The sequence below is a fragment of the Spea bombifrons genome, chromosome 5, assembly GCF_027358695.1.
Source record: "Spea bombifrons isolate aSpeBom1 chromosome 5, aSpeBom1.2.pri, whole genome shotgun sequence".
Classification (NCBI taxonomy): Eukaryota; Metazoa; Chordata; class Amphibia; order Anura; family Pelobatidae; genus Spea; species Spea bombifrons.
The window spans coordinates 52,331,284-52,344,361 of NC_071091.1; the positions used below are offsets into that span (position 1 = coordinate 52,331,284).

The following is a 13,078-nucleotide window of genomic DNA, read 5'->3' on the forward strand; positions in this document are numbered from 1 at the left end:
AGGTGCGGCCCGCGTAAGATCGGTTGCCCTGGCTGCCGATCTTACACGGGCCGCACCCTCTCTCTCCTCCGCATAAAAAAAAAAAGACGGGATTTAAAGTCGCATTGCGACTTTATTCCAAATTCGGCAGGGGGGCAACAGGGGGAGCAAGGATTAACCTAGGGGGGGCAATTGCCCCCCTGTAGCGACGCCACTGTTCGTCAGGGGGGTGCCAAGGGCTAGGGTGGCCACATGTCCCGGATCCCAGGCAGCCTCGTCACTTTTTTTTTTTTACACAGAGGAGAGCAACCACGCGGCGCCCCCCACAGTCTCCTTCGCGAGGCCTCTAACTCCTTCGCGGTGCCGGCATGTCATGCTGAGCACCGAAATATGACGTCATATTTCGGCACTCAGCAGTGAAGCAGCGGCAGAGCAGGAAGACGGAGGCGTCGTTCTCCCACCGCAAGACTTCTGGATGGTAAGTCCAAAACCTTTAATTACAAAGGGGGAGAGGGTAGATAGTGAGGAGGGAGGGGGGAGAGGGGGGTAGATAGGGAGGGGTAGATAGGGAGGGGGGTAGGGGGTAGATAGTGAGGAGGGAGGGGGGGTAGAGGGGGAGGGGGTAGATAGAGAGGGGGTGGGGGGTAGATAGGGAGGGGGTAGATAGTGAGGAGGGAGGGGGTAGATAGGGAGGGGGTGGGGGTAGATAGGGAGGGGGTAGATAAGGTGGGGGGTAGATAGGGAGGTAGGGGGTGGATAGTGAGGAGGGAGGGGGTAGATAGGGAGAGAGGTTGAGAGATAGGGAGGAGGGAGGGGGTAGATAGGGAGGGGGAGAGGTTGATAGATAGGGAGGAGGGAGGGGGTAGATAGGGAGGGGGAGAGGTTGGTAGATAGGGAGGGGGAGAGGTTGGTAGATAGAGAGGGGGGTAGATAGTGAGGAGGGAGAGGGGGTAGATAGTGAGGAGGGAGGGGGTAGATAGTGAGGGGGGAGAGAGGTAGATAATGGGGGGTTAGATAGTCGGAGGGAGAGAGGTAGATAGTGGGGAGAGGGGGGTAGATAGTGAGGAGGCCAAATGTGGCCATTTAGGCCCCCAAAAAACAGACAAATGAGGGGTATCATGCATGAGGGGTATCACTGTGCTCAGGAGATGTTGCTGAACACATATTGGGGTGTGGGGAAAAATACACACTAAAAAAATACTACTGCAAACTTTGAAAAAATGCTGGTGGTAAAATGTGTGCATGCAAAGAGTTAAAATACCCGCATTTCAAATACCCTGGGGTGTCTGGTTTTCAAAAATATATGTTTTTATAGGACAGACTGAAATGGCCCGGCTCAAAGATGTACCAAATAGGGCATGGGCAGTGGATCACCAAATGCCAAAGTTCAACATTGAAAAATGTGCATGCCCCAAATGTGGCCCTTTTGCCCCCAAACAGCCAGGCAAACCCAGTCACATGGGGTATCACTATATTCAGATGTTGCTCTGACAGTGGCATATACTAGGACCTGTTAATTCATACCTGAAGTAAAATGTGTGTGCAAAAAAATTACTATCACAAAGACTGGTGGCAGAATTAGTGCATGGAAAGAGTTAAAATACTAGCATTTGAATTACCCTGGGGTGTCTAGTTGTTTGATGGGGTAAATTGCATTGGCCGGCTTCAAAGATACCTGAAATGGCACATGGGGGGAAGAATTACCAGATTTAGAAAAAATGGTTTTGAAATAGCAAAACGCTACCTGTACTTATTGCCCCAGAACGTGCAGAAAAAAAGCAAAAAAACATAAAAACATTGGGTATTTCTAAACTCAGGACAAATAGAAACTATTTAGCAGGTTTTTTCATTACCTTTTATAGATGAGTAAAAGATTTTTCAAGTAAAGTTTATTCTTTCTAAATTTTTCACCATATTTTATATTTTTTTATAGTAAATAATATGACACAATCAAAACAATTACATCTAAAGAAAGCCCTTCTTGTCCTGAAGCTGAATCATCTGTTTTTCTGGGGAAAGTTAACCCACATGGAGGTGAAGTGGAATCAGAGGATGATTACGGCTTCTGGACTTTGTCGTTATTATAAAAGCAGAAATTTGTGTACTATACATCTTAGTGAACCCCTGCTGAGTTTGAGGTCGAGGAGAGATCTGGAGCAAACGCTTCTTCATGAGATGATCCACGCCCTTCTGATGATCACAGAGAAGGATGCTTCCCATGGACCAGAGTTCCACAGCCACATGGAACGGATAAATAATCTGACTGGAGCCAAGATTTCTATCTACCATGACTTTTACGAGGAAATGGCTCAGTGCAGAAGGTCCAGGCAGCGCTGTGACAAGAACTCAGTCCAGCAAAATAAGAAGAGGAATTCTCATGAAGAAAGCAGTGGCCATGGAGGGCCAACCAAGAGGCCTCTTGTCCCTTATTTCTTGATGACAGGTTAATTTCTTCAGCAGACATATACCTTTGTATTTGCAACCTGGAAGATGCCTTCCTTAATCCTCCACAAAAATGCAGAGGCATAAATCAAATATACTTTGCTACTTTTTATCCAGCAGGATACAGAGTAAACTTTTACCCTAACATAGGAGACAGACATTTGAAACGCATTAAGTCTGACTTAAAAGAAGGGTCCCTACGTAACAAGCTTTGGTCTTCTCAATTCATCCCTTTGATTAGTAACCGAGGACTATCTTGACTTCCGTACACCTTTCAGCAGCGAAACGCGTCACGTTTCCGTTTTTTGATATTTAAATCCAGACGCGTGACTGCTAAATTAATGTATGTTATTTTGCATGTTGTTTTATATGTATTTTAACATTATATTTTCACTATACATATATGTAATTTGAGATTGTATGTTCAATGTGTTCTGGAGTCATTTGACCATATTAAAACTTTTTTTGTTTTTCGTCCTTGCCAGTTGCATACATACATATATATATATTTTAGTCCTTATCGTAGCGCTCTCACCTGTATCCTATTTTTAATTTCTTTAGCAGGCTTGTGTGCCATTATGGCAAACAGGTCCCCAACAAGGTTCAGTCGAGGTTTGCTGTTCTAAAGAATTTAGTTGTTAATACCATGGCAGTGTTGCACAATCAATAAAAACAATTTAGGAAGGCAACATAAGCTATAGTTGGATGACACCTAAATTTAACTACTTGAATAAAAGATGTAGTATTGCAGGAGGGCTAACATTTCAACTCCCAGACTTTACGCATCATAAAACTATTCAACCTCAAGGAGCTTCTACTGGAAGAAGGGTTTGGCTCGATACAGTGCATAGTTAAATGAGTGAGATTTCTCTCTCCCACGTAAGTTTTGTATTATGTAGGGCCAGCTTAGCCATTCTTATTGTAGAAACATATCCATGTTGGCTCTTCACAATGCATAGTATAGTCTGGGAGTGAAAACGCGAAGATCCTGTTAGCTCTTAGAACTTCCATGGAGCTGTATGGGAAGAGAAACTGGTCTTTAGTCTCCTTAAATATAATTTGTGGGGATGCCACTGAGCGAGGCGTTCAAATCCCAGGCTGAATTGTGCATACAAGAGTCTGCTAATGCACTGGTATTGTCAATTGTGGGTTGATTTATATTTAAGAGTCTACCGAATTTTGGTTCTGAGAGTAATTTTTGCCTTTAATCTGCCCTTTTTAGTAAGTTTGAAACACACACAAATGTTCATATTCATTTTTTTTATTTTGACTTATCTGTACATGTGATATTTAGGGAAGAATGCTGAATTCAAACTAAGTATTTCTTAGGGAAGAAATGTACTGCAATATGTTTGTGAAAATTTTTAAAAAATATATATATATATTGGCACTTTTTATCAGACAATAAATAGCTGTGTAAGAAGTGTCAAAATATCCTTTGGGTTATCAATCTTCAAATATTATGCACTTTTTATATTTTTTGCTGGGTGGTTTAGTCTTGCAATAAAAGCTAAGTATTATTGAAGACCGTAAGTGCTGGCTTTATTACCATATGATTATTGTTATTTTAACAGCTAAGCACCAGGCACCATCTTTAAACTAGGGAAACTAGTATTTGTCATGATATTTATGTTTTGGTAGGAGTGCAGGTCTATTTATTGTTATATATATATATATATATGGTGGATAAAAGTTTAAAAATGTGTGTTGATTTTCATAATGTTTCAATTTTTTTATGCTAAAACAGTTTTTTTTATACAAGTTGTTTGTATGGTATCACAATGATAAGCAGATGAAATAAAGAAAGCATATGAGGATTGAGCATTATTACAGCGTTCTCCGGGGTCAGTAGTGAGCCTGGCTGCAGTCATGAAGTCCAGAAGTCCTTTTGCTTCGTGTGTAGTGGTATGTAAAGATGTTGGTGTGTAAGCATTTTAGTTATCTTTAGCTATTTCTATCAGGATATAGCACAAGGAGACAAAATAAGATTTCCTTCCACGGTGATGCCAATGTATCTCCCACAAATAAGCTGTAATTGTTGTGAAACATAGAATGATAAATAATAAAAAAAAAAAAACTATGTAAAATAGTGCCATGGGAGATGCAGAATTATCTAACCAGCTGTACACCATTGCACCTCTTTCTCCACAAACCCATCTGCATTATTCTGACTTCTTGGAATACTTTCGTTAAAGGGCCGAGCCATCCGGCACTCCACAGGGACAGCCTCTTTCCTATTCCTCCAATCAGGGGGTCCGTCCTTTTGAGGCAAAGCTCTGGGAGGCCTTGTTAACATTGCTGATACTGGGGAGAAGTGGATGAAGAAAGAAGACAGACGAACAAGAGGAGGAAAGAGAAGAAGAGAAACGGATACAGAGGCCGTCAGCGAAGAAGGGAGGGGGACATTGATAGAGAGAGTGATTGTGAAAGATAATGAGTAAGAGTGAGTGAGATGAGAAAAAGCAATGAAATGCAAACAAACATTTGGCGCTCTGCTTTGTTTTCGTATGTTTAATTGGGGTTTCTCCTTGTTTTCAGAGCCCCCAGACAGCCTACCAATCTCCCTGAAGCCCAATTTCCAAACTTGGGACCTCTGCTTTAATGTGATTTAATTTATATTGTAATGAGGGGTGTATGTCTGAGGGTGACCTGTCTCATATCCTATCAATAAAGAAGAGGGATTTTAAAAATTTCAGATTTTCATATATGTCCCTTTCAATTATACAAGGTTTGTATAACAAGCATTATAGAAAGCTTCTTGCGTGATACTCACATCTTGCCAATAGCACTCTATACTTGACCTGCCCCTCCACTGGCAGATCGGATGTTGCCATGGACAGGATATGCAAGCCTGCATGAATTTAAAAACATAAAGCTGTATGGATCCTAATGTCCTTAACGCAGGGTCCCTTAGTCATCCCAAGTCTGGCCCTGTGTCCATTGCTAATCATCTGAAATAATGACATGTGGCTTTGTCTTGCACTTTAATAAAAAGGCGTATGTTTTAAAGTCTATAGTGCTAACAACCAAGTTCAACGCAAAACAATTTGTTGATGTAACCAGTTGAATTTAAAGGTATTAAATGATTTTGCACCATTCACTAATAAGTCACAGAAGTCTTTTCCTTACATCTTTTTGGGGTGGCATTCTTTCTAAAGAAATTGTGAAACTTCCACAGCCCATTGTAATAATCAAACGTTAGCGCCACCTAGTGGCCTCATAGCAAGGCAACCAGCAGGTCCACAAGGTTCTTCAGAATGTTGTATGGTATGATCATAAAGTGTTCATTTTTCTTTTTAGCCTTTAATGAAAATACTTATCAGCAAACATTTCCAATAACTATTTTCATTTGATTCAACTGTTTGTTTTGTTCACTGAAGTAACCATTAGTAACCTCCTTGTAGTAATAATAATAATAATATCAACCATTTGTGCTGGAGGAGAATGCCATGTATACATTTCCAATAGATATTTTAATTTTATTCTGCTGTTTATTAAATTAACCATTAGGTTTTCTTCTTGTTCTAATAATATTTTTTTTTATTCAGGAAAACCTTACTCTCGCACATGTTTCTAGCCTCTTAATACATTAACCTAAACTATTTGTGTTGGAGGGATATACCATGTATGCTCTACCTTTTAATTAAGTAATTATTTCTCATATAGCACCTAAGCCTCAGCCATGTCTTATAGCTTGAAATATATTTCTCCTGTATTTTGTTTAACCACTTTAGGAATCTAAATGACATATCAACCCTCTCCTATGAAAACATGTACCTGCTGGGATGCTATCATATTTAAAGAATTCCAACGCTTGGAATAATTTAGCCAGTGCTACCTAGACAGCTTTTTTTAGCAGTAATTATCATTTTCTAAAGCACAAAATCTCTTTATTTTTATCAGCAACACCAGACATAGTAATCATAAAAGTTACACAAAATAGTAAATAAAAATCCACCCTGGTGTCTGCACACAGGAAATAGATATACTTCCTTTGGATACACAGTTTTCAAATTTTCCAATATACAGTATCTTACAATAGTTGGGTACATAAGAAACAAACAAATAGAAAAGAAAAAGCAGTATTGTGGTATTGTTAATTTCACACATATGGAAGTTTGATATAGATGGACTCTTGCGTTTAGGTAGCGACAACCTGTTGCCTTCACATAAGGTGCCCCCTTGTGGTGCAGTGTTGTTACTGCATTCAATCCCCAGATATGAAGAGAGTTTGGCACTCATCCAGTTAAGAAGGGAACCTCATCCAGTTAAAAGATAAGGATGGCACACAAACAAGAGAAATAAAATCAATAAATATTTTAATTCTTCAAATAAAGTATAAAATATCCGGTTACATAAAAGATTCTGTCCATAAGCATCCGTTTTAATGGCTCAGAACTACTCCCAGCAATGTCCTCTGACGTTAGCAGTAATAGGATTGTTGCTTCCTCTTTTGCAAAGCCTGCAGGACTAGTTGGGAAATCACAATTTCCCTCTAGTCTGCTCAACATCAGTCACTTCAGACCTAGCTTTACTGCTCCCTAATCACTTCGACCTTCCCCAGAGGTTGAACCCTTGAGTATTCTGCTCCTGACAGGATACATGTCATTTCTATCCACATTAACCAATCATTTAAGATAATACATACACAGTCTGCACAAATCACTTTTATTTTCAAAGTACATATCATCGGCAAGTGATCAAACCACATGGCTAACACTTTTGCTCTGCCTGTCATATTGTCAACACCTTTGTCAATCATAGCTCAACTTACAACCAGGGCCGGCCTTAGGGGTGTGCGACCTGTGCGACCGCACAGGGCGCCATGGTTGCAGGGGCGCCTGACCGGGACTTAGATTAAAGCATCGGGTTTTTTTTTTGGTTTTTTTTTAAACTTTATTTAACATCATTGATGTTAAATAAAGTTTAAAAAAAAAAAACGATGCTTTAATCTAAGTCCCGGTCAGGGGCGCCGAGCGGTTGCTCGTGAAGTTCTCGGCAACCGCTCGGCACCCCTTACTCTCCGTGACTCCGTCGCGGTGCCAGCATCTCATGTTGAGCGCCGGACTATACCGGCGCTCAACATGAAATGCCGGCAGAGCGAGAAGACGGATGCCTCCCGCTCTTACCGCAGAACTCCGGCAACAAGGTAAGTGGGGGGGGTAGTTTGAAGGGGCAGAGGGGAGGGGTAGTTTGAAGGGGTAGAGGGGAGGGGTAGTTTGAGGGGGGGGTAGTTTAAAGGGGCAGAGAGGGCGGGTAGTTTGAAGGGCAGAGAGGGGGGTAGTGAGGGGGGGCGCCAGAGGAGTAGTCCGCACAGGGCGCCACAACGCCTAAGGCCGGCTCTGCTTACAACATGTGGGCATACAAAGTTGTAGTAGTATATTAATGTACGCCGAAACCGTGAATAATTGTTTGCAGTTATTTTAGTAGTAAATATCCCATAAGCAAGTATTTACAATATACGCCTCTGAAATAAATCACAATGTACCGATTTAACCCTTAGTCTTTTCTTAACTTAAGAGGAGGATAGGAAATCCTTACGTTAAATGTTTTCTATTTACAGATGCAGATCGTTGTATGAAATTCTACAAGAAGTCAATTAGAAAATGAAAATACTTTGGAGGAATAACGCAGATTCCTTGGAAGGGAATCCTAATTTGTGGTAGGTCAGAATAAACCTTATATTGTATTCATACAGTAATATATTCTCCAAGGGATTGGATCTGCTCAGAAGAGGCAATCTGAAAAATCCAGATGAATTTTTTTAGTCAACGTGCATTAAGTTTCTGATACGGTTTCCTGAGTAATAAGTATACAACAACATTTTTTGTTCTATGACTAAAGCACCTTTACAAATGATCCTCACGGTTACAAATGATCTATGACCAACACCAGCAGAGAAGGCATGGTGTAGTAATGCATGTATAAGGCATGGGTGGGAAATTGTACATGGGCAGAGGGAGAATGGTAGATGTTCAGGGGTTTATATATGGTGACAGGGAAGATGGGTAATGGACATGGGGACTTGATCATGGTGCTATTAATTTGTAAACTGCACTGTTTCTGGGTTTGGCACCAGGAAACTGACGGTAATGTTTGCTTACACCAACCTGGGGTGTTGCAACAGTACTGTACATCAGTACACATTACTAAGGAGTTCCCACTCCAGGATGGCAGATGTTACGCGCTGGTAGAGATAACTAATGTGGACTTGAATGCAGTTAGGAAGAGAGTAGATAGTGGGGAGGTAGACAGGAGAATATACAAGGGATAGAAAAGGGAGGAAAATGGGCATAAGGCCCAGGAAGACAGCAAAGAAAATTGTTGGCATGATGGGTGGAAATAGATGGCAGACAGATACACATGGGAAGAAAATGGACATGGGTGAAAAGGGTGAAGTTAATTGACATTGAGGGAGAGGAAAATAGGCAAACTGGGGAATAACCAGAGGGATATGAACATGGAGAACCATAAAAGGGGGCTACGGAAGAAGAGGGTGGTGTTGGTAGACGAAGGGTGATGAAAATGGGGAAGAAGCAGGATTTTACTTTGTATCGGGCTCAGATATTTTTTTTAATAAAAATGTTAATATATCATATGCTTAGAAATCAATAATCTTATTTCTAAATCACATTATTATACTTTATACATATGTACTGTGACATGCGGCAGCGTTTCTTTTGACCTTAGCATCTGTTCACCGGAATAATACATGCATCAAACTGATAGTCTTTCACAATGCCAATGGTTTCATTTTTATAGGTCTTATCAATATCTCAGAAACAAACTTCATAATGTTGTTAATACACTTCAATAAATATCCCAGAGCAGACTGTAAATTCCTTTACATCACTGATATTGGTGAAACCTCCTATTGCTCTGTGCACGCAAGTACAAAAGAACAATATATATATATATATATATATATATATATATATATATATATATATATATATGTCAAAATGTTTGTTCTAGAAGCACAGATACTGACCGTAGGAGTTTCCCATATGTGTTAGATCATTTCAGGATTCATTAATGTTGACTGTTTCCCATTTGATCACTGCAGCTTCAAAATGGCATTGAACAAAGGCTTAGCAAAATGCTAAAAAGCAAATAATCACACATAACTATCACTTTCCCAATCACCGTTTCTTAGCTTCTTTCATGCAAAGTAGATCCACACTTGTTTTGATAGCACCTAATATATACAAATAAAACAAAGAATAGAAAAAGCTGCACTGTAGAAAAAAGCTACTGTTCTAGGAGATTTATGTACACTATGTACAGTCCATAAATGTAATTCTTCTGACGTTCATATGGTGGCTATGTTATTACCCAGCTTTGTTGTCATAGAATTAATTCCTCAGACCAAAATAGATATTGCTTTCATACTTCAAACACATCAAATTCTGGCTTCCCCTCCTCTTGAATGGGTAGAACGGTTGTATTCTGAGAGAACCCAAAGTTATGCTGTCCTTTATCTAAAGTGTCATGGCTGTCAATGCTTGTGCAGTGGTCTGGAGAGGTGTTCCATGACTCAGAACTTGTGTTTAGGTTGGGTAGGAAGTCGGCATACCTCCCTATGTGGGGCTGGGTATTTACTACAAAACTGTCACATTCGCCTTGGCTTTCCTCCTGCACTGGATTTCGTATGTTTTCTTCTTTGCTTTCAGCCACAGTGGCTGCGTCCTGAGAACTTGGACTAACCACCAATAAAACAACATCAGCTTTAATGTTCATTACGGAGCCATTCGAAATAACAGTTGTGTTATTATTTCCTGTCACCTTGCCTGGAAAAGAAAATAGTGAATTAGATTGCATTTGTTGTATTATTGTTATTACACAATGCTTACTCCCTTCTGAGCTACTGGCATGCTAGCTTGCTGAATAGACTAACGTTGCACCAAATTAAAAAGCACAGTGCACCTCTTTCTCCATCTTTCTACTTTTTCCCTCAACTGTCTCAATCTTAACACCCCCTTTTACATCCTTCCATCTTAGCTTCTCCTATGTCCTTTAGCATGTAAAGTTTTTCCAATGTAGCATAATAAAAAATGAATTAGGAGACTCTCATACCAGATGGTGGTGGTGGTGTTTCTGAAGAGTGGCTCCCTCCTGGAGTGCTCCTAGTGCCTTGAGGACACTGTGTTTCAGTAGCAGATGTACCTGCATCATCCCCAAAGTTTCTGTCTGAGGTACTATGTGCAGGACACGAAGAATAGGTTCCAGGCATACTTTGACAGAAACAATAAAAACAACTACTTTCCTGGGGTTCGGTGGTAGCTTCAAGACCATCTCTGGAGAGTCCATTAGCATGTATGAGGCCATTTAGGTCTTGGGTAAAATAAGGATTAAAGATCAATTCTTCATGTGGTATACTTTGAAGTCTGTCTAACAGCAACCTCTGACAGCTTGTCTCTGAGCAGCAATGGCTGGTATCACTTTCTAACGAGGTGTCCTCTGTGTCTGCCATTGAGTCACTTGCAGTATTCATACTTCCCTCTTCAGAATCCATCAAATTATGTTTTTCCGTGTACTCATCTTCTGTAGGAACACTTTTGCCATGGAGATGCCCACATACTTTTATGCTGTCTGGACTAATGGGTATACATATTCTCTGCTCAACAGGATTGTGAATCCTATCATTTGCAGCTTTTCTGTCAGTACTGTTAATATTGGTCTTGGTTTCAATGCAGGGGGATATTTGCTGAAAAAAATATGAGTTTAGAGTGTTGGCAATTTGGTTGTAAACTCAAACAGTAATAATTTTAAAAATAATATTTGTGTCTGATACCTTGAACAAGCTGTGGCTTCAACTCCCTCACTTCACTTTTCATTATGAAAGGCCAACACTGGCAAGCTTCTCCAGCTACAAGGGCTGAGCAGGCCCTGTATAATGTGTTATTTAATAGGTGAGGCGACTTTGTGGACATCTCACTGATACATTATACAGGTCCATCCAAGCTCTTCCTGCATCAGAAGCTCACTGGGGTTAGCCCTCCATAATGCACAGTAAAGTTGAAACCAGAACGCCCATGCAAGCTCTGATAATTCTGACTTAAGTGAAAAAAACCCCAATGCATTGTTTATCCTGGCACTAAAATAGATAAAACCGCTACCAGAGGCTTAATGGAACAAAGCACTTCAAACCTTCTGGTTTTGCTCATTTAAAATTATATTACGCACACTATGAACTACTACAGAATTTGTTAGTACTTTATAAATACAAGGTAACAGTAACGATAATAATAAAAATAGTTACTTTTTTCAGCTGTAATATCACTACAGAATGCTGAAATGGAATAACAAGTATTAGGGAAACAAATGCATTCCCTGTGCTTTACGTCTTCAACCCTATCAAATCTACTCAGTGTATAACTCAGTGTTCATTTTGGATCTATACTTTCTAACTGTAAAACATGAAAAGTGGATTGCATGGTATATGCAAAAAGTTGCATTACAAAAAAGACTTATCATCAGACTTGACACTACTTATTTGCTCTGTTCATTTACTGTTTAAAATGTCTCCAGGCTGGCACAACCTCCATAGTATGCAGTACATGGTGCTGTGCTCCTTTTAATAGGTAGGGTGCAAGGATATGATGTCATATCCCAGGTGTGGCACGAACTGCTTGGGAAGGTGCCCCTAGGTAGTGCTCAAGGTAAATACGTCACCAGATAACTTACCTCTGCTCCTTGAATCCTGGTGCAGACCTCATTCATCCACTTTGATAAATCTGCTGTAGGAAGAAAACCAAACAAAATTACTAAACTGCTGAATGTTCATATTTTTAAGATATAAATAAGTTAGTAATGCAATACCCAACTTAAATCAAAGCAACGTAGTAAGCAGAGAATCTTAGGGGTGTATGTTGGTTTTACAAGCTATTACATGATATATATTTTCTTCTCTTGTATGTTTCCTATTAAGTGAATATTTTTATCTTTAGAAAGGAAAGGAAAACCAATACAAACTCCTATTAAGGGAAGTTAAGGAGCTATAAAGCGAGCAAATGGATGACAAGTGTCATAACTTTTTGTTCCCAGATATCTGCACACACCACATTATACAACTATGAATAACCAATAATCAGGTAATTATTATTTGAACTGAATTAGCTAAAATTGTTACACAGGCACAGTCTGTAGCATGTGTTAATTCAGACTGAGTGAATCACTCAAAAAAAAAATCCGTCAAGCCTAATGTGAACATTATGTATACAGTGGCAAAAAAAGTGAACCCTTTGGAATTGCCAGCCTATGTATACATTTGTCTTAAACTATTTTATGAGCTTAATCGAAGTTACTGAACCAACGCAATCTGCTTTACCTAATAATACAAACATTACTGTATTGTTCTTGTCCATATTGAGCACATCACTCAAACAATCACAGCGTGGGTTTGAAAAAGAATGGGAAAACCTGGGCTACCCACTTCAACAAAAGCTAATTGAAGTCAGGAGTTGGCAAACCTGGAGTCCAATCAATGGATTGGTGTTGGAGGTGTGTTTTAGAGCTACTTTGACATAAAAACCACTAAAACATTTTGAGTATGCTATTCTTAAGAAAGCATCTGCTGATGTGAACCATGCCTCAGAAAAAAGAAGTCTCAGAAGAAGAATTGTTGATTTACATAATGCTGGAAAGAGTTTACACA

The 13,078-nt window shown here is 39.9% G+C and overlaps 1 protein-coding gene across 1 annotated transcript in view; it reads right to left on the reverse strand.

The window, feature by feature from the left end:
• Positions 1–9,380: 9,380 nt before the first annotated feature.
• Positions 9,381–13,078, reverse strand: part of TNFRSF11A (TNF receptor superfamily member 11a) — a 33,159-nt gene continuing 29,461 nt past the window's right edge. The window contains exons 8-10 of the mRNA XM_053467578.1: positions 12,109–12,161; positions 10,498–11,128; positions 9,381–10,211 (exon numbers count right to left, since the gene is read on the reverse strand). Coding sequence (XP_053323553.1) covers positions 9,808–10,211; positions 10,498–11,128; positions 12,109–12,161 — 1,088 coding nt within the window. The 3' untranslated portion in view covers positions 9,381–9,807. The remainder of the gene's footprint in view (positions 10,212–10,497; positions 11,129–12,108; positions 12,162–13,078) is intronic.